We start from the raw sequence: 19469 nt of genomic DNA on the forward strand, positions 1-19469 counted from the left end.
CTTTCGTGGTCGCGTTTAACTATCGATCGATTGTGAATGAATATAAGCAGGTATTCACGTTGCCACGAGTCGAGGAACCACTCGCTTGCATGAAACAAAGAGAGTGAGAGAACGAGACAGAGAGGGAGGGAGAGAGAGAGAGAGAGAGAGAGAGAGAGAGAAGGAAACAAAGATAGAGGGATAGAGAAAGAGAGGGTGGAGAAACTACCCCCTTGGTAGCACAACGTAGAGAACAAGCGCTGACAGAGAGTCAACGAGTACGCGCGGAACGATTCGATCGTTCTCATTCTCAGACACCTTCTTTTCTTTTTCTTCTTCTTTCTTTAGTTTTTCTTCAAGATCAATATACCATATCCATTCTAATCCTTTCGTTCGTCCTTCTTCTTCTTATATTTCTCTTTTAATCTCAAGAAGAAGACTTTTTGTAAGTCCCACGAAAACATGAAAATCTTGAAAAGTACTGTTCGATACTTATAATACGTCACGGAGGATCTATGAATAGACTTCGATCTTGGACTTCCGCCATTTTCCAACACGCTTCGTACCATTATATACGCACTCATTCGAGCTTTACGTCGTTGTAGTCGTCGTCGTCGTCGTCATCGTCTTCGTTCGTTACTTCTGATTGATCAGTGTTTTATCATTATCGCGAATCGAGTCCTTCGTGAATTTTTCGGCTCTTGATTACCAACGCAATATACATCGAGAAATCATCAAAAAGAAACTTGGCTGAGGTATGAGGATGTTTTCAAGTGACCGGTTTCTCAGGGAGACCACGAAATCCTTTAAAATTCGAATGGATCGTTCAAGTAATATCGAGATAAAACGGTGATGCCAATCGACTCACTCGACAAACTTATCGAGCGAGAAATGACGTCAAAAAGAGACGTCATTGAGGATATCTGCGGATGTTCCGCGATATCCTCTATCGTGCAAAGAAAAGATAGTCTTGGACACTTCAAATCCACTTCGGGTGAGTAATTTTTCTTCTTAGAAATTCAAACTCTTTAGAGCTTTTTGTGCTTCCTTTTTTCTGCACTGTTGCAAGAGGATTTTTCGATCGATTGCTCTTTTCTTTCTTTCTTCTTTTCTTTTTTCTTTTCTTTTTTTGATCCTTTCCTTTCTCCTTTCTTACTACTTTCTCAAAGAGAGAGAGAGAGAGAGAGAGGTACCAATGGTTTTAGCACAATGGTGAAACAACGATGATCAAACTTATTGTACGCAGAAGAACCACTGAATATTTTATAACAATCACGTAGATCGTCAAGGTCTTCGACATATTACGATGTCTATAGTGTCGGACGATCGATATCCACGCACGTGTTCTCTCCCGAGCTGACAAATCGATTGATCAGAAAGAGACCCTTGTCAAGAAATACATCTTTCGTATTTGAATCTTTGTTCAAATCGATCATGTTACTCTATTGAAAGAAATATTCTCGTTAGGATAATATTTTCTAATTTTCTTTTTCTCTTTTCAATATCACGCGTGAATTGTAGTAACTTTGTAAATCATGGATTGCAATACCTTGGATTATCTAGTTACTATATTTTTTTGACGTATGGATATCATATCTTTTTTTAACGATATCGTTCGTCCGATATATCTGACAAGCATATCATATAATATTTTTTATAGTTGAATTTTGAATTGAATTTATCTCTAGAATTTATGAAATATCATTGAATGGTTTATCCTCGATTCAAAAGTGAATTTACAGAAGAATCCGAAATAAAATATCCCTTTGTCTACATTCACCATGAAAAATAAACATAGCCTTCGTTTTGAAACTCCGGAACGCTCTGCTATGTAATCCACATTGGTCTACAGAAAAAGAAAAAAAAGAAAAAAAAAAAAAAAAAAAAAAAAGCAAGAAAAATATTTCCAAAACTATGGTTTTCATGAAACTCGATTAATTAAAAAGGCACACTCGTATGTATAGATAGAAATACAGAATACGATTATTTATATCGACAAAATGAAATTTATAAACGTTTCAGACATTTTGATAGAAATATTAATGAATCAATTTCAATCGAATTTTCCAAAAGAAGAAAAAAAAAAAATTAAGAGAATGCTTATAATGGATAAGTGTTATTTAAATGTCATATTATCTATTTACCCGTTTATTTATTTGAAAAAATTCTTCATTTTCATGAAACAAAGAAAGCGACGAAAGTACATCGTATTAATATTCGAAAGACATTGGTATTATCTTGAAAGAAAGAACGTTGAAGTTATGTCGTAAAACATAGATAAAAGAAGATTTCTTTTCTCTAAAAGTCAAAGCTCTTCATAGATTTGAAATGTACACGAGACGTCTGGCTTTGCGTGTATCATTTCTATCACTGTTTTCTCGATGTTTCTCTCTTTCACCTTCTCCTCCTCTTGTCTTCATTCTTTCCTTCTCAATTTATTTCTCCCCTCCAAAGATATTCAAAGAGCAGCTGCTTCGTTTCCGAATCCATCGACCCTTCTCGCAGTCTCGAATCTCTGTTGGCAGTTAGAAGCCGGTGGCCGCTTACGGTTTTATTTCTTTTCAAGCCTTTCCGAAAATAATTCTATTTTATTCAATTCTCTTTGTTTTTTCTTTCTTCCCTTTCTTTCCTTATCGTGCTTATCAATCTTCGTTTGAGAAGTTTTCAAAAGTGTCAAATAATATCAAACGTGTATTCTTTTGATATAAATGTCGATTAAAATTTGTATTCATTTTTTTTTTTTTGTTTTTTTTTTTCCTTCATATATAAACAATTGCAATGGGTGAGATCGAAACGTTCGAAGAACATGTATCAAATTGATATCGATCAGTTTTTCTCTTAATACCATCTTAATACTGTCCGATGTGCCCGCGAACTTTCTCAAGGTGCACACACTTCCGTGGGGTGTCGCTTTCTGTCTTGGCGCCTAGACCACAGGGCCTCAGGCCCCAGTCAGGTATAAGACAGTCTCTCCATTCAACGTAAGGAAGTAACGAGGAAAGCAGTGGCAGAATAAAACGTCGTTTCTTTCAACTTCTCCCACCATTTTCTTCTCGTCGCAAGTTCTACTACTCTTACTTACTCCGATGTTTTCATTCTCAAGAAAATGAAAGTGATCGTTCAAAAGGATTCAATAACAGAGATTGATCATGGAAGAGGACAATTTTTTCAATTAAAAAGTGACGAATTTTTCTTTTTTAAATCAAAATTTCAGTGTTCCGGAACATGTGGAAGTCATAATTTTAAGTGACATATTTTATCAAAGTATGAAACAATGATCGATAAATTAGAACTATAGTCCCGTTTAAATAATAATTTATATGCGAATTTTCTTTTATGTGTTGGCACCACGTATATACACAAGATAACTTAATACAACGAGTTTATGTTAACCTGCAAGGTGAACATCTCCAAAATGGTTTTCTTCGGGAGGAAAGAAAAGATCGAGGATCGTCGATTACTGGCTAGCATGGATGCCATGAATGGCACGAAAATGTATCAAGTCGAAAACGGTAATATAAATAACTTCATAGAAAATAAACATTAAAATGTAATCTAATCTATCATAACATCAAAATATGACTTAACGAACATATTGAAAAATGCTAAAAACATATATAATGAAATGTTTAAATGAATGAAAGAGATAATCAGTAAACTTACGCGATCGTGATTTTCTGAAATCAAAACAAAATATTTCCCATAACTTTCGTTCGCCACACGAAACGTTCTTCGAACATTAAGGAATTTCTTTCTTAAATACATATATCGTGTGGATGTGGAGTACAAATATTATCTTTGGGTCTCATCTCTATCATTCTATTTACTCTTTCATCTTTGTAAATATATTATCTTATACAATCAGTTTTCGATCGAAGATCGTAATCATAATTATTTTCGGTCATTACCTGTAACTACTCGTTAATATGAAAAATAAGAAGAGAGCTTGCTTCTTGTAAATGTTATCTCGCGCTAACGTATATACACCTAACTTTATTATTGTCACGAAAACCAGGTCGGTAGATTACGAAATACGGACATGCGATATAAATGTGCAATACTAGTATGTGCATAATACTTAAGTACTAACTTACTTACCATGGGTTCATCGATACAGTGCACATTGGTGCGTTGTAATCACTCATACGACATAAAGTATATAAATATGTCATTATTCTTTTCTATAGTAATATTTTAACGATTCATTTTCATGAATTTGTTATGCACTAATACGAATTATATTTTATTCAGCTCTACTTTTTTTTTTTCGAACAAAAGATAATCTCATAAGATGTTTCACAGTGTGCCTTCAAATAAAGCATGCGATAAGAAAATTAAATAGAACTTTAAACAGTTTAGACTCATCGTAAAAAAAAAAAAAAGAAAGAAAATAGACATATAGAAAGATAGAAAAAAAAAAAGATAGATGGAACAAAAAATTTACAATAATCCTAAATGCCTATTATCCGATAAAAACAATGAAGATAAGCTCAAAAAAAAACAAAAAAAAATTCTCCCTCCTAGCGTATATGAAATGTATATAAAACGCGAAACATTCCTACTGGATGAACTTTAATATCCAAATAGATAAAGTTATAAAAAGACGAAATACGATAACGGATAAGGGGAAATTTTATCTCGTTACTAGTGAAACACTTTTTTGGATGTATGAAACCGTAGTAACACCAGTATTCATAGTATATCAACGAAAGAGATAGGTATAAAACATCGCCTAAGGTTTCCCTCCTATCGTTTTCATTGCCACAAACAACAAGAAATTAAGTTATCATATTTCGAAGGGAATCGTTCTAATTAACATCTCGCTTTGACCTCCTTAAATAGTTCTATGTGCATACATACATATATCGATAATCGAAAACAAAGCTTCTTACGTCGCACTAATGCACTCATTCGACATAACACGCAATGCTAATAGAAAAGCACTTAGAACTCTATCATTAGTATAGCACAATACTTGAAAGACCTTGAAACCTTGATCCAAATACGTGTTAATGAGAGCTAGGAAATACTTCGAATGTGTATATTCATTATCCTGTCTTCTTCTTTCTTAAAAGAAGAAAAAACAAAATGAATGATGATGAAAGAAAAAAAAGAAAGGAAAAAAAGAGAGACAGACAGACAGATAGAAATAAAATACATCGATCGTTTTAATTCGACGAGTAAAACGCGTGGTGTCTCAGCCACCTGTAGCTATTCTAATATTGATCCTTGGTCCGGAACATGACCACGCCCGAGGATTGGTAAAGAGGGGTAGAGAAAGAGAGAGAGAGAGAGAAAGAAAGAGGAAGAGAGAGAGAGATATTATCGTTGCGATCTCCCATTTTCCACCCTCTCTCGTAGCTGCTGCTACTGCTGCTGCCACCCTCGTTGTAGCTGCTGTCGCTATTGCTGCTGCTGCTACCCTTATTGTCTCGTACACATAACCTCGAAACAAGTTATGGAAAAGTACGCGGTTACTGTTCCAGCCGCGTTCATGCACGTACGTGAAAATCTCGAGGAACTGGGAAAAGTGGCCAACGACACGGATCTTCTCTTTCTTAAGGGTCTCCTCGACAGCCCCGTTGTAACTTCTCTCGTTAAGGTGAGTTTTCATCTCTGATGATTTCTTTTTTCTGTCCTTTTTTTTCGCCGGCGACTTTCTCAACCACATATATATATACATATATATATATATATATATATGTGTGTGTACATACTTATCGTTTGATGTTCCAAAGATTTCTCATCAATGTTAATAATAAAGATAATGAGCTATTGTTTCGAGGATCCCTAAGATCCTTAATTATCTAGAATTACTTCCTTCTCATTTAAATTAATGAAATGTCACGTTCAATCAGTTTATCTGTATTAGAATTAATCATTGAGCTCATGGGTGTTGTATTTTTAAATCTTTCAAATTATTTTTACGTTTGAGATGATAACTATCACTTGACATTTTTGATTAATTACCTGATGTTTTCTATCGACTTCCAAGTGATTGATTAAACCGGTATAGACGACTGACGAGACAATAATTATCTTTACTTGTATATCTTCTTTTTTCTTTCTTTCTTTTTTTTTTTTTTTTGTTACGATCACTCGGAATTTCCTTTAGCAGGTGAAAAATGGATTAATTTATGATCAGTTAGAATACTTAAGTATATCATTGAGCTAGAAATATTTTCTTTTTGAAATCGATTTGCTTCATCATTCTCATTCGATCGATACCCCGGAGTGCGGTGCGTGTCCATTTTCAAAAATAAGTTTAGTGAAAATCGAGAAAAAAGACCTGAAAGCTTTTTTTTTTTTTTTTCAAAATCGTTGCACCGTTGCAGCACCTGTCTCGAACATATTCGTTTTTCATTCATTAAAATATTTTCTATACTTTTAGATTCAATAATCATAAATTCTTAAATGAGTACGACATTTAAATACGCTTGAAGAGAACAAAAATTTTGCCCTTTTAATAATTACAAAATGTGTTCGCATTCGAAATTATACTAAATTTAGTAGTTACAAAAATAAATCGTGGCACTAGGGACGAAGAATGAAAGCCAAAACAGAGAAAGAAATACGGCAAATGTGAAAGAAACTCGTGACGAATTTAGTTCAACATAAACACTGTTGCTTTTTTCTTACTCTTTCGAATTCCACGGAAAACAGAAGAGAGTGCTTATCTACGTCACGGAACGCGCGTGGCAGAAATTTTTTGGTGAGTTGAGTGTTGTTTTATTTTTCTTTTCTTTTCTTTTCTTTCCTTTATGACGTACTACCATACATAAGAACAAATTTTCACACTATGTCAATCACGACACACTTTATAAGATGCTCCGAAAAAAAAAAAAGAAAAAAAGAAAAAATTTATTACAAAAACTCCTTTTAGTAAAAACTATTACCACAGATAGATATTCAAATATCGTTTGATAACCGAAAGAAAATTCTAAAGAAATGGAAGAAAATATACATATAAAAATTTATGAGGATACTCGAGTTAAGGAATATCATCAATTTTAAATAACATCCTTCGATTTACTCGTAAAACGTAAAAATTACGATCTATTAAATGAAACAGTAAAACGTAATGGATAGCATACGGAATAAACCATGCAACCGTGATTGCCTTCAGATGCGTAATCATTTCCACATTTGAAAGAAAAATTTTCGTTTAGTTTACTACGATTCTATTTACCGATTCATATTTAAATATTATATAAATAATTCGAAATGCAAGAGGAAAATTTTTAAAGTTATTGACAGAAGAATTTAATAAAAAAAAAAAAAAAAAAAAGAATCAATATTTTATTCGTAACTAATCAATTTTCATAGAAAATATTCGTCTCGAACTCATTTAATTTTCAAGCACTACTCGTAAATTGAATTTCCATGAATTTTATCGCGAAAGAGTCGTTACGTTTATTAGATCGGAACGTTATCGAGGAAGAAATAAAAAATGGGGAAAAAAAAAAAAGCTCTCAAACGAAACATTCAACGTTGTTATCCATGGTCTATCTCGTATCATTATCGTAATCATCGTTTCAGAATCGAATATATAAACTCACAGAGAATACTTTATTATTTTTAAAATCTTCATCTAAAATCGGTATTATCGTGAACGCGGAACGAACAGGATTTCATTTTATAGAGAATTTTAAAGATGATTTCTTCTTTTACGTTTTCCAAATGATGTGACATCAACTTTCGAATCAACATATAATATAGATATATATGAATAAACGAGTAGGTACATCCCAAGCATTTGAAAGTTTTCTCAAGAGTTTTTTTTAGCGACGAGCTCACACGTTTCTTCGAGTCACCTGTCTCGACGTCGACTCCGCCACATTCCAAGGCTCGTACCTGCTGTTACGATATTCAAAAAAAGAAACAGGTAAAAGAAAAAGAGAAGCATCCGATGCGTGTCTGGTGTTAAGAAGTCGTTAAGTCGATTCTCGGTTTCCAATTCTTCTTGGGTTAGTTTAACAATGAAAGGGCGTTGACAAGCACGGCAGGATATCAACACATTTTCGCCGAAAAGTCATCGAGATATTCGAAAAGCTTTTCTCCAATTTTCACCGGATAATTGGTTAACAGCTCGAAAAAAGAAAACAATAAAGGATCGTAGAAAGTGAGAACATAATTATATTTTTTTTTTTTTTTGATCTATCCTCCTGTCAACACTTCCATTTTCTAACAGAATTACATTCAAATTTTATTCTTACATCAGCATATCAAAATGGCAATATAGATTTAATTTGGTGTCATCTAACGGTAACTACGATTAATATCTCTTTATGATAATCTAAAAAAAAAAAAAGAGTTTTATAAATTATGTGAAATTTCACATACTACACGTATATTGTAGATTATTTCCTTGGTAAGTGCTAACTGTATCTTGATTATTGGGTAACAACGGGAAAGAGAAAATGGATTACTCCTGACGTCAGAATAAACGTCCCCTAATTAGAGTAATTTCGATCATTATAATAGAATCCTCGGGTAATGAGAGAGTAACGTTAAGATCAAATGACAGGAGTGAAAGTTTCGTATGTAATTATCGGACATAATCATTCTCCGTCGTTCTAACGAAATCATTGAAATTCTGGGGCTAAATTCAAATGGAAACAGACAGGAAATAAAGTCTCCCTCCGATGTGCGTGACGTGCGGTGAGATTTAAAACAAAAAAAGAAAAACAAAAAGAAAAAGAAAGAATTTCAAGCTTATTATTCTCTTTTCGGACATAGACGGATACGTTTGATCTTGATTATTGTCACGTCACGTATTAATCAAAATTTGTCTCATCGTTAGATTTCTTTCGAACGGACTGAATAAAAATCTTCATTAAAAGGAATATTTGTTATTAAATGAAAACTTCTTTTAACGTCTTTAATGTTGAAGACAAAAAATCGCGTTGCTCATCCTCAGTAATATACGCGTAATGAGATCTGACCCCGTCAACTTCATTAATTGACCCGATCGTCTTAGGCGCCTATTCCGTGTGGCGTAGGCGTTCGCTTGTTCGCGCGCACACAAATTCAAAGAGAACACGACATGCGCACTTCTTCTTAAAGATAGATAAAGAGAGAGAGAGAGAGAGAGAGAGAGAGAGAGAGAGACACGTGTAAGTATACTCTTTCTTTCTCTTTCATACACACATATGTAAGAGAGTAGAACGTGTGTACAAGACGATGTAATTTCAAGCGAAGAGCCGGCTTTTGCAATCACCGATGGAGAGCGATGGGGAGAACGTGCGCGTTGTAACTTCCTTCCTCGATTGTATTTGTAACAGGATCGTAATTATTTTCCCACAGTGCCATAGATCAATGTCTTTCCGAACAATACTAATTTAAAAACGATAAAATAAACAAATTTATTCTATCGTTTTTTAAAAGAAATATATATATATATATATATATATATATATAAAGTAAGTGCGCACATGTTTATAAACATCATCGAATGTTTTCAAATATTTTTCTATCCTCTTTTTTACGGGAAAACTAATTTAATCTAAAATAATTCACTTTTTCATCCCCCAAGTGAAAAATTGATATACATTATCCTTATTTTCTTCACTCGGAATGATACAAATTTTGTATGAACTTTTGTAATTTAAAAAAAAAAAAAAAAAAGAAAAAAAGATCGGTACATATAAATCGCTAAATATAAAATTTCTACGTCTGAATTGACTTTCGTTCTACATCGTCAATTTTATTTGAATGTACGATATTTAATGTAATTTTACCATCGGTAAAGGTAAGAAAAAGTAAAGTAAACTAACGAATGAAAAGAAAAAAAAAAAAATTGATTAAAATTTCGTGTCGCGCGAAAGGAGAGAAAAAAGAAAAAAGAAGAAAGGAAAAGAAACAAATTTGTATACTTCTCATGGCACTGAAGAATATTTTATACGTCCCTGTTGTCCATGTCGTATGCGAACGTAGCGGTGCGTCGCATGCCAGAGAGTCGTGGCAAAGCAGGAGAAGAAGAAGGGCCCCCACCTGTTTCAGAAAGTCGAACGGACTGAACGGGCTGCCTATGCGGAGGGGAAAAACGTCAGTAGTAGGCGCGGCAGTTTTCAGACGCTGCTACCTCAGCGTACACCTCTTTTACGACACATTCTTTTCTTTCTTTCTTTCATTCTTTCTTTCTTTCGTTCTTCCTTTCTTGTTCGAAAAGCTTTTTTTTTTTTTTTGTTTTTTTTTTAATCAAAACGAAAGGAGACCTTTGGCCCCTGGTGCGTTAAAACAGTGAACTTCTACGAGTATATATATATATATTCTCTCTATCGTGACGTTACACGTTCTATCTACAAAAACTACGGCGATCAATATCAACGTTGTACGTTGCTCTTCATCGAGGCCACTGACTCGTTTCAACGAACTACGTCCAGTTCAACGAAGACGCAAGATTAAAAGAAGCTTCACAGGATATTCACATTATTTGTTTCCTTTTTCTCAGGTGAGCGCGTCCGGTATTCTCAAAGCGATCATTATTGGACTCATTGAATTTAAGATATTAAGAGAAAATCATTAACGCAAAATTACAGGATAAATATCACATATGATATATCAGTTTTATTGTATACGATAAAGTATACAATAAAATAGGGAGATTTAAGTATTATATGTTTGTATTTTCGAGATCATTTCCGTGGCTACGTCTAGTAATGACTGGTAAACAGAGAGTAGAATGAGAAAGTTCCATCGAAATGGATTACGATGAAACGAGCATCGCTAAAGTGCATAGAAAGTTTACGAATTCAAGATACATTGTGTCGAGCATGATGTTTGCTCAAAATGTTAGAACGTGCTTTATTGTACGTTTAATATTAGCATAGGAGGATTTTCAAATGATTTGGAAATAACGAAAGAACGTTGGTGAAAGGCAATGTACGAGAATAAGAGATGAACATTCCAAAGTTCGATCGAATACTATTGCTATTTTTTTTTTATATAGAAAATACATATATACATGTGTACATATATATTGTACATATATCTTTCAACGTAAATAATACAAATTTAATAAATCAATCAAGATATAGAAAATAAGATATGATATCTACCAAATTAAACGTCTAAATGTTATTGTTATTTTTAAGAAGAAATTCCAACGATTCTCGATTAATCAAATCCAAGGATAAATTTGATCTCGTTAAAATTGGCAAATCTAGCAAACATATGTCTCGCATATGTCTCGCATTTCGTTTCTTTGCATACGGTTTACCTCGATCGTCGGACAAAGAGTTGGAACAACATTAATGTTTATTTTCCAACCACGAATAAATCCTATTGATGAATTACGTGAATCGCAATTTGATTTATGCCGAGAATCTAAATGCTTTGATCGGCACGGGCCGAAATTTCTAATAAATGACCGATAACAGGTATATATAGTGATTTTGAAATCTTTAGACACGGTTTATCTTTCTATAACTAAAAATCGATTGATAACGAAACAAAGAATAATAACTCTTTGGGAATACATAATACGTACGATGATGAAAGAACGTGATAAAAATGACCACAACGTTTATTCGTTCGGAGCATTCATATAATGCAGTAGTACGTACTACGTACTAACATATACATATTGCGAATGAACGTGATTCAATGGTGAGTCATCGTCATCATGGATCTCCGAGTAACATGTTTAATATATACTTGCAAAATCTGTTGTGCGAAATATAACAGACGTACATTTTAAAATTGGCCCCTGTGTTAAATGTAGAATAATGAAATAATTGTTTACAAACGACAGAATATCAAATTGCAAAACTAATCGTGGATGCATTCACCATGCGTTTTAATGCGAACTCGTTTCTCTCTCTCTCTCTCTCTCTCTCTCTCTCTCTCTCTCTTTTTCTCTGAATAAATCGATTTCTCTTCAAATTTAATTGTAAGTCATGTAAATATTGTTTAATTCCTTTTGCTTTTCTACTTATGTTCCTTGTTTCGAGTATATTTTTAATAGCTTTCTAATTGAAATTTTTTTTTTTTTTAATAGCTTTTTAATTAAAAATACTCTTGTGACATACGATATTTGATCGCTTCCAAATCGTTTAATTCTATAAAAAAAAAAAGGAAGAAAAAAAGAATAAATCAAAAGCCGTTTCAGATAAATTTATTCATTAGAAAATATTCATTAGCGATAAAGCATTGTTCTCGCTGAATTACCTCTTAAAGGTGACTTTCGAAGCGATGAGAATGACCCACTTTCGTAATTAATCCGTAATTATTGTGACTCCGTATTGACTCTAAACAGGAGTCAGGCCCTGATCATAGAGGCATTGACTCTAGAATTTAATAAACCTAATGCTATTAATCCCTCATTGACAACACTTTCCTTGTTCTTCTTTAATACGTTCTTTTTTTCTATGGATTTTAAATTTATTAATATTTTGTTCTTTTTTCTTCTTCTTATTAATTAGCCGTGTCAAGTGAAAAATGTCCTTATATTATCGACATTTCGTATATAGGAATAATAAATGACTTTTATCTAAATACCATTTTATCTATAACGTGAGTTCATTATAGAAAAATTCGTTGATACAGCTGCGCGATAATCATTATTAAAGTTCTCTTATTCTCATGGAACTACAAAGGCGAAAGATAACCATAGCATCTCGCCATACCGTAATGGCTTTGGAAACCCGTTCTAACTTTCACAACCGGTAAGAATGATTAGGTGAGCTCACGGGACTTAGCTTAATATTGGAAAAGTAGTTTGAATTCAAAGCTACTTTGGGCATGAAAACAATTATTATAACGTTGATTCGAAAAAAAAATGATTTTATATATATATATATTTTTGTTTAGTTTTTAAATGATCATTGATATCCATGATAACGTTGTAATCTTTCTTTTTTTTCGTAACGTTATCAAGGAATCAAAAAATTATAAATATTTCGTGGTTAAAGGGTTATTTACTTAAGCACAATCGATATCGAGAGTTCTTCAACAGCTAGACTCTCTTGTCTCTGTGAATAAAGCTGGAATATAAGATACGAACGAAAACCTGTTTTCAATGGATCCCGGTGTGACTTCTGACTAACTTTCAGGTCCAGGAACGTCTCGAAGACGGCCCGGTCCCTGTAGAACCGGTATGCTCTTCTGTCTGTGACATCGTCGACGAGATCTGCCACGAGCTTCAATCCTATAGAAACGAATACGGCCGTGAATTGGTAGCTCTGTTGAGAAACTCCCACTTGAAGGCGCTCTTAGAGACTCACGACGCTGTCGTGGAACGTAGAGAAGCTTCACCGATTTCAGAACCAATTCCATCTTTAGTTATGCCTTCCGACGAGAGAACGGAAGTCATGAGAGTCGTTGGACTTACAAGACAACCCGACGAACCATTGGTAAATAATTGATACTTTTTCTAGATGAACTAGATGAACTGTTATTTTTTCTTTCTTTTTTTTTTCTTTTGTTTTTTTTTTTCAAAAGAACGAAATTTGTTTAAAAATTTTATTTAACTTTGCTTAATTTTAAAAGAAAAAAATTTCCTTTGATTTAATCAGAAATTGATATTTTATTTTTATTACATGTAATATTAAAGTCAATAGAGGAACAGACTTTTATGCCACTTTCAAAAATAATGTGATTAATGTTATGAAAATTCCAGGGAAATCTATAAAATCTATTTAAATAAACCGATTCAAAAATAAAACAGAATTAATGTAAAATCTATTAGCGATTTATCTAGATGCTTTATAACGTATATAAATATATACATAAATGCGATTTTGTATAGAGTTCTCAAAATAGAGCTTGGAATTGAGAATCATTTCTCTTTCCTTGAAACAAGCATCAACATATATCTTTCTCTCTTTATCTTCTTCTTTCTCGAAAATGGAAAGAGAAACGTTGAAAATCTTTGCCAGGCGAGTATCTCTCTCTCCTTCTCTCAAAATTAGATTCGTCGAAAGGAAAGACGGAAATGCCACATGCAGTTCATAAATAAGTAGAAACGTTTATTATTCTCGCTAGTTCGATCTCGCGCCATGTGGTCAGCGGCAATTCGATTTTCTAATATCCCCATGTATCTGGAATTTCGTTACCAAGAACAGCAAAAAAAAAAAAGAAAAAAAAAATAGAAAGAAAGGAAACTCAAATTATGCGAAAGCAACGAGAAATTTCTCTTAAGTATCAATTTTTCGGAGACAATTTTCATTCGCAATTTAAATGAAAATGATCAAAGATGATCAGTTTTACGTTCGTCGTCTTCAGATTTTCTATGTTTGTTTCATTTAATGGATTCACAGCTGGAACGATTTGATTTTAACTTCGATAAATAATTTTAACGATATAAGTCGAGTAAAAGTTTGATATTCTTTCAGGGTCTGACAGTGCAAGTTGACGAGTCTGGCAACTTGATAATAGCCAGGATCCTTGGTGGTAGCACAGCAGCAAGACAAAGACTCTTAAGAATAGGCGAGGTGATCTTGGAGGTGAACGGAAAGCCTGTTCACAATCCCGATGAATTGCAACAGGCCATACACGAGGCTAAAGAGAATCTCTTTTTAAAATTGGCCCCTGGAATAGCAAATGACGGCAGTAGACCGCTCAAGTCCACGGTAAGCGAACATATTGCATGACGTTATTTGTTCCACTCTACTGATCGGTTCAACAATTACAACTTCAGACAACACACACATATATATATATATATATATTTTTTTTTCTTTACGCTCATTCAACAACGTAATATCTTCGATTCCAATGAAAATGGAAATAATCTCTGCGCCAATTATCGCAAAGTTCTCATAACAAGGATAATTAACGATAGTTCTAACAACGGGAATACTTTTATAATCATTGAATCGTTTTTGGTGAATTATTTCGATGGCATTGCTACAATCCTTTGTTTTTTTTTTCTTCTTTTTTTTAATATTCATGATTATTTAAGTTCTTCGAAACTAAATAATAATTAGTAATAATAAAACGAATCGTATAATAAATACCATGTAATTAATAAACGATTTTATTTTTGCAGTGTTACATGAGAGCTCTGTTCGATTATGAGCCATCAGAGGATACTCTCTTACCATGTAAAGAAATAGGTTTGCGATTTAGCAAAGGTAACGTCCTACAAATAGTGGACCAAGCCGATCCAAATTGGTGGCAGGCACGAAGAGTCGAAGGTGACGGATTGAGTTCAGCCGGTCTTATACCGTCCTTGGAATTGGAAGAACGGAGGAAGGCTTTCGTTCCGCCTGAGGCAGATTTCGTTCACAAAATAAGTATTTGTGGGACGAGAATCTCAAAGAAAAAAAAAAGGAAGATGTATCAGTCGAAATCCAACGGGGAATTCGACGGTGCTGAATTGCTTCTTTATGAGGAAGTTGCTAGGATGCCACCTTTTAGACGTAAGACTTTGGCTTTGGTTGGACCACGTGGTGTTGGTAGACGAACACTGAAGAACAGGCTAATAAATAGTGATCGAGAAAAATTTGGCACTATTGTACCATGTAAGAATTTATAGATCAATCAATTGATCATTGAAAATTAACACATTGTTGACCAATCACGAGTTAATTCGTGTTTACACTTGTATTAGCTATTCCAATTTATGAAACCTAGAGCAATGCAGAATATTTGCAAAAACTTTGTTTATCGTGTCTAATCCCGTCCGCTTTATTATTAAAAAAAGAAAAATACTTCTCTTGATATTTAGGTTTTTATCACAATTTTAGTATTAGAAAAATTTTAGTTTAATTAGATTGTTTCATTTTCATATTCAATTACGAAATAATAACCACTGATGATATGAGATAGCCTTTGCGTAAAATTTTTGATCAACAATGAGTTAAATTATCTTATATTATAAGATAATGCATGAATGAAATATATCAATTATTATTTGTAATCCGTTTGAAATTTATAAAGATATCGTTAAAACGATAAAGTTAATTGATCTTGATCGTATCATGAAAATTTTCTCAAAATGATATTACGTATAATTACGGGATAAATTAATAATAATTCAAATGAGAAATATTAATTATTTTTATATTTTTAGATACATCTCGACCTCCCAGAGTTCTCGAAGAAGATGGAAAAAGTTATTGGTTTACTGATAGAGAAAGTATGGAAAGAGATATCAGAGAACATCGGTATTTGGAATATGGTGAACATGGTGGTCATTTATATGGAACAAAATTAGACTCTGTTCGGGAATTGATAAGAGCGGGAAAAATGTGTGTCCTTGATTGTAGCCCTGCAGCATTGAAGATCCTTCATAATAGTACAGAATTTATGCCTTATGTTATCTTCATAGCAGCACCAGGAATGGAGCAATTAAAAAGTTTATACGATCTTGGAAGGTCTACCGGAGCCAGCAGTCGAAATCTGACGGTATTTATACGAGCCAAACAATATTTATAATTCATAAAGAATACAATTAGACGAAACTTGATATTTTATAAGCTAAGAACAGTATTTATTACATCGAATTATTTATCCAATTATTTTTCAATTATTATTATTATCTTTATCCTTGTCGTAGAATCGTAGTCTATATCCTATAGATGATGACGTTGCATTTTATAAATATTGCAAAATGAAAATTATTATTTTCAATTTAAGATAAAATACGTGCTCGTAAAATTTTATTTCATTGCTATGAACTCTCCTATACAGAACTTTAGAGACATTATTTATACTAAATGCATGATTCGTGCAATGACGTTTATTTTTATTGCATGTGAATTTTGTTGTCAACGCGTTTACCTTACAACATTTAAAGTGAAAAAAAAAAAACAAATAAGTAAAAGTCTAAGTTAATTATTGATATCATTGGTGGCTCTTATTTGTATATTAGACGTATCTATGCAATTCTGAAGCAAGATTTTCCCAAAGTATTTAATCTTATTTCATATAGAAATAATTGCATTTATTTAGTTGTAAAGTCGTTGATCTCCTTTTTGTTCTTTCTTTTTTCTTTTATTTAAAAAGTTTTAGCAACTATTTGTTAAGCTTGATCATCCTATTTAATTTAATCCCTTACATGTATTTGATGTTCGCTTAATAGTTTGACCGGCAGAGTTCGATAAGGTACAGCTCGAGGAGGGCCAGAACACTAGAATCTCTTGCATCTTTATATGAGGTTTGTGTTGCATGATGCATCATCTTCGAATCATTTTTATTTATAATAGTTGATAAAAATTTCTTTTCTACGATGTTACGATAGGCAATAAAATTAAAAATATGTTCAATGATAACAGGAAGACGATTTAAAATCGACTCTGGAGGAATCGGCGGCTTTACAAAGGGCTTACGAAAAATACATCGATCTTGTGATCATCAACGAAGATTTCGATCAAACCTTTAGACAAGTAATCGCAGCTTTAGACGCTTTGGCGACTGAACATCAATGGGTTCCAGTCAATTGGATATATTAATCGAAAGTATCAATCGACGTAAACGAAGTTTTCGTCTTTGTAAGAAAATTCTTCACGAGTTTTGTATTAACAATTATAAGTGAGAATGAGCGAATTAATAATTACTGCCGATTACACGGTTAAAAACCGTTAATTTCTATAGGTTACTTAGGAAAAAATCAAGCGAAGACTTGATTAAAATAACGCTTGAACGATATTCAATAAAGATCATCGGGTCTATTCGTTCAATCGCCATATCTGATAAGTATTGACACGTGGAATTTGAAATTTCAAAATGACGTTTAATTATTCAAAATAATATCAAATGACAGAAGAATGATTATGATTTCGTCTTTAACATTTAAAAGATTATTATTAATCGATTCCATTTATTTATTAATTTGTTATAATTATTTATGCGAATATTAAATATATCGCCTAAAAATAGGCCATATTTTGTAAATTCGTCTATAAGTAACAAATCTTTTATGTCTCTTATGATTGGCAACGTATCGATATATTATAGCTCTAATAAGATAAGCATATGTTGCTATATCATAAGTTACTTAGAAATACCACCAGGTGTAATATTAAATATTCTCATAAAATAATTATAAATCAGTCATAAAAAAGAATCGTTCAGTGTCCTAATCAGTTTCGTGTTTCAAAAAGTATCGATATAATTTTCTCAATTCCGAATTAGAATGTTTCATGCCGTTGTAGGAAGTACAATCGTAGAATTTATGTTAATTTTTTTTGTTTTGTTTTTTTTTTCTTTTTTTTTTTTTTTTATTAGTTCATAAACGAGATTATTTCGCCATTGTCAAAGCATTTATTCGGATTTTAATTGTCTTTTAATTGAAAATATTTTGCGTCGTTTCATTTTGTGATTTTTTTTTTTTTTTTTTTTTTATAAAATGATGTAACAAGCAGGCGAAGTCTTGTTTTTAATCAAGTTTGATCGATTGGATCGATTAAACTTAAGGATTACACCGCCGTCCAATTATTTTTAAGGTAATATACGTTTCATATTTTAAGTTAATATCATCTTTCTGTGCAGGATCACGTACTTTATACTTATTATTGATCGAAAATGATCACGTTCTTTTGTAATAGATAGGTGAAATATTAATTGTAAGATTTCGTTAATTAATTTCATTTATTTCTTCCTGTTTTATATATGTATATTCTATTCAAATCGCCTTCGATGTTCATACATGCTAAATCATATATTCCTGGCATATATATATATGTATATATAGTGCCTTAAAGAAGCGCATTCTCTTATTAAGAGTTTCACGCGAAGACCTACTTTTTTTTTCAAGATAAATGTCTTATGTGCGAGTTTTACGTAAGTATTAACATATACATTTTCTAACGTATAGCACACTCATGGACATACATAATAGAAATTAAAATAAAATCATGCACTTGCGTATATGGAAAATATGATGAAAGAACGGAATGCATGTATCGAACGGTGCGACTTTGATCGGACCAAATGATACGCGAAATGAATAAAATTTATCAAATATTTGTTATGGAACAAGACTAATTTCATTTAATCCGATTTATTCTTCGTCATTTAAAGTAATAATTTTTTATTTTTTTATTTACATGTATAATTATTAAAAATATTTGTTTTATAGATCTTAGATCACTCGAGAGCATATTAAATTTACAATCAATTTCCGTGAAGGGACGATCTTTATATTATCCTGGAAATTTTTTCAAGAAAAATGAACAAGTTACATCTATCAATTAATGTAACTCGTTTGGCAATATTTTGTCTATTAAAAAGTCCTAGTTCATCTTGCATCAATAGAATTGCCAATTCTACATGTCTCATCGCGTGAAAGTTACTTTGTCTGACAATTTAAGTTTAACAAATAAAAAAAAAAAAAAATATCGAATATATTTATATTTTCTAATATGTTAAAATATTTAAATAAATGTTCTTTTTTATTTATTTTTAATATTTTTTTACGAGTTCGACAAGTAACAAATAAATAATAAATAATTAATTAGATTAACATTAATTCATAGAATTTGTAAACTTTGTACAAGCACAATATACCCTTATCTTCATATCTTTTATAAATTTATTCTGTC

General features: G+C 32.3%; 1 protein-coding gene across 6 annotated transcripts; it reads left to right on the forward strand.

Moving 5' to 3' along the window:
- Positions 1–245: 245 nt before the first annotated feature.
- LOC124422731 (MAGUK p55 subfamily member 2) lies at positions 246–18903 on the forward strand. Of its 6 annotated transcripts, XM_046959579.1 has the most exons (10): positions 247–973; positions 2865–3158; positions 3380–3491; positions 5466–5581; positions 13035–13334; positions 14316–14552; positions 14972–15446; positions 15998–16332; positions 17009–17083; positions 17202–18903. In XM_046959579.1, the coding sequence occupies exons 3-10, from the start codon at positions 3395–3397 to the stop codon at positions 17376–17378; spliced, it is 1812 nt and encodes a 603-aa protein (XP_046815535.1). In that variant the 5' UTR covers positions 247–973; positions 2865–3158; positions 3380–3394; the 3' UTR covers positions 17379–18903. The 6 variants fall into 6 exon arrangements, with proteins under 6 accessions (XP_046815537.1, XP_046815535.1, XP_046815534.1 ...); XM_046959578.1 differs by having other exon boundaries at positions 2865–3491; XM_046959580.1 differs by lacking the exon at positions 2865–3158.
- Positions 18904–19469: the final 566 nt, after the last annotated feature.

Source organism: Vespa crabro, chromosome 3, assembly GCF_910589235.1.
Source record: "Vespa crabro chromosome 3, iyVesCrab1.2, whole genome shotgun sequence".
NCBI classification, from domain to species: Eukaryota; Metazoa; Arthropoda; class Insecta; order Hymenoptera; family Vespidae; genus Vespa; species Vespa crabro.

Coding starts and splice junctions, on each gene's coding strand:
- LOC124422731 (XM_046959577.1), top strand. CDS start 832: ATGCCAATCGACTCACTCGACAAACTTATCGAGCGAGAAATGACGTCA. Junction 13,335..14,315: donor GACAACCCGACGAACCATTG/GTAAATAATTGA, acceptor ATATTCTTTCAG/GGTCTGACAGTGCAAGTTGA. Junction 15,447..15,997: donor ATTTGGCACTATTGTACCAT/GTAAGAATTTAT, acceptor TTATATTTTTAG/ATACATCTCGACCTCCCAGA.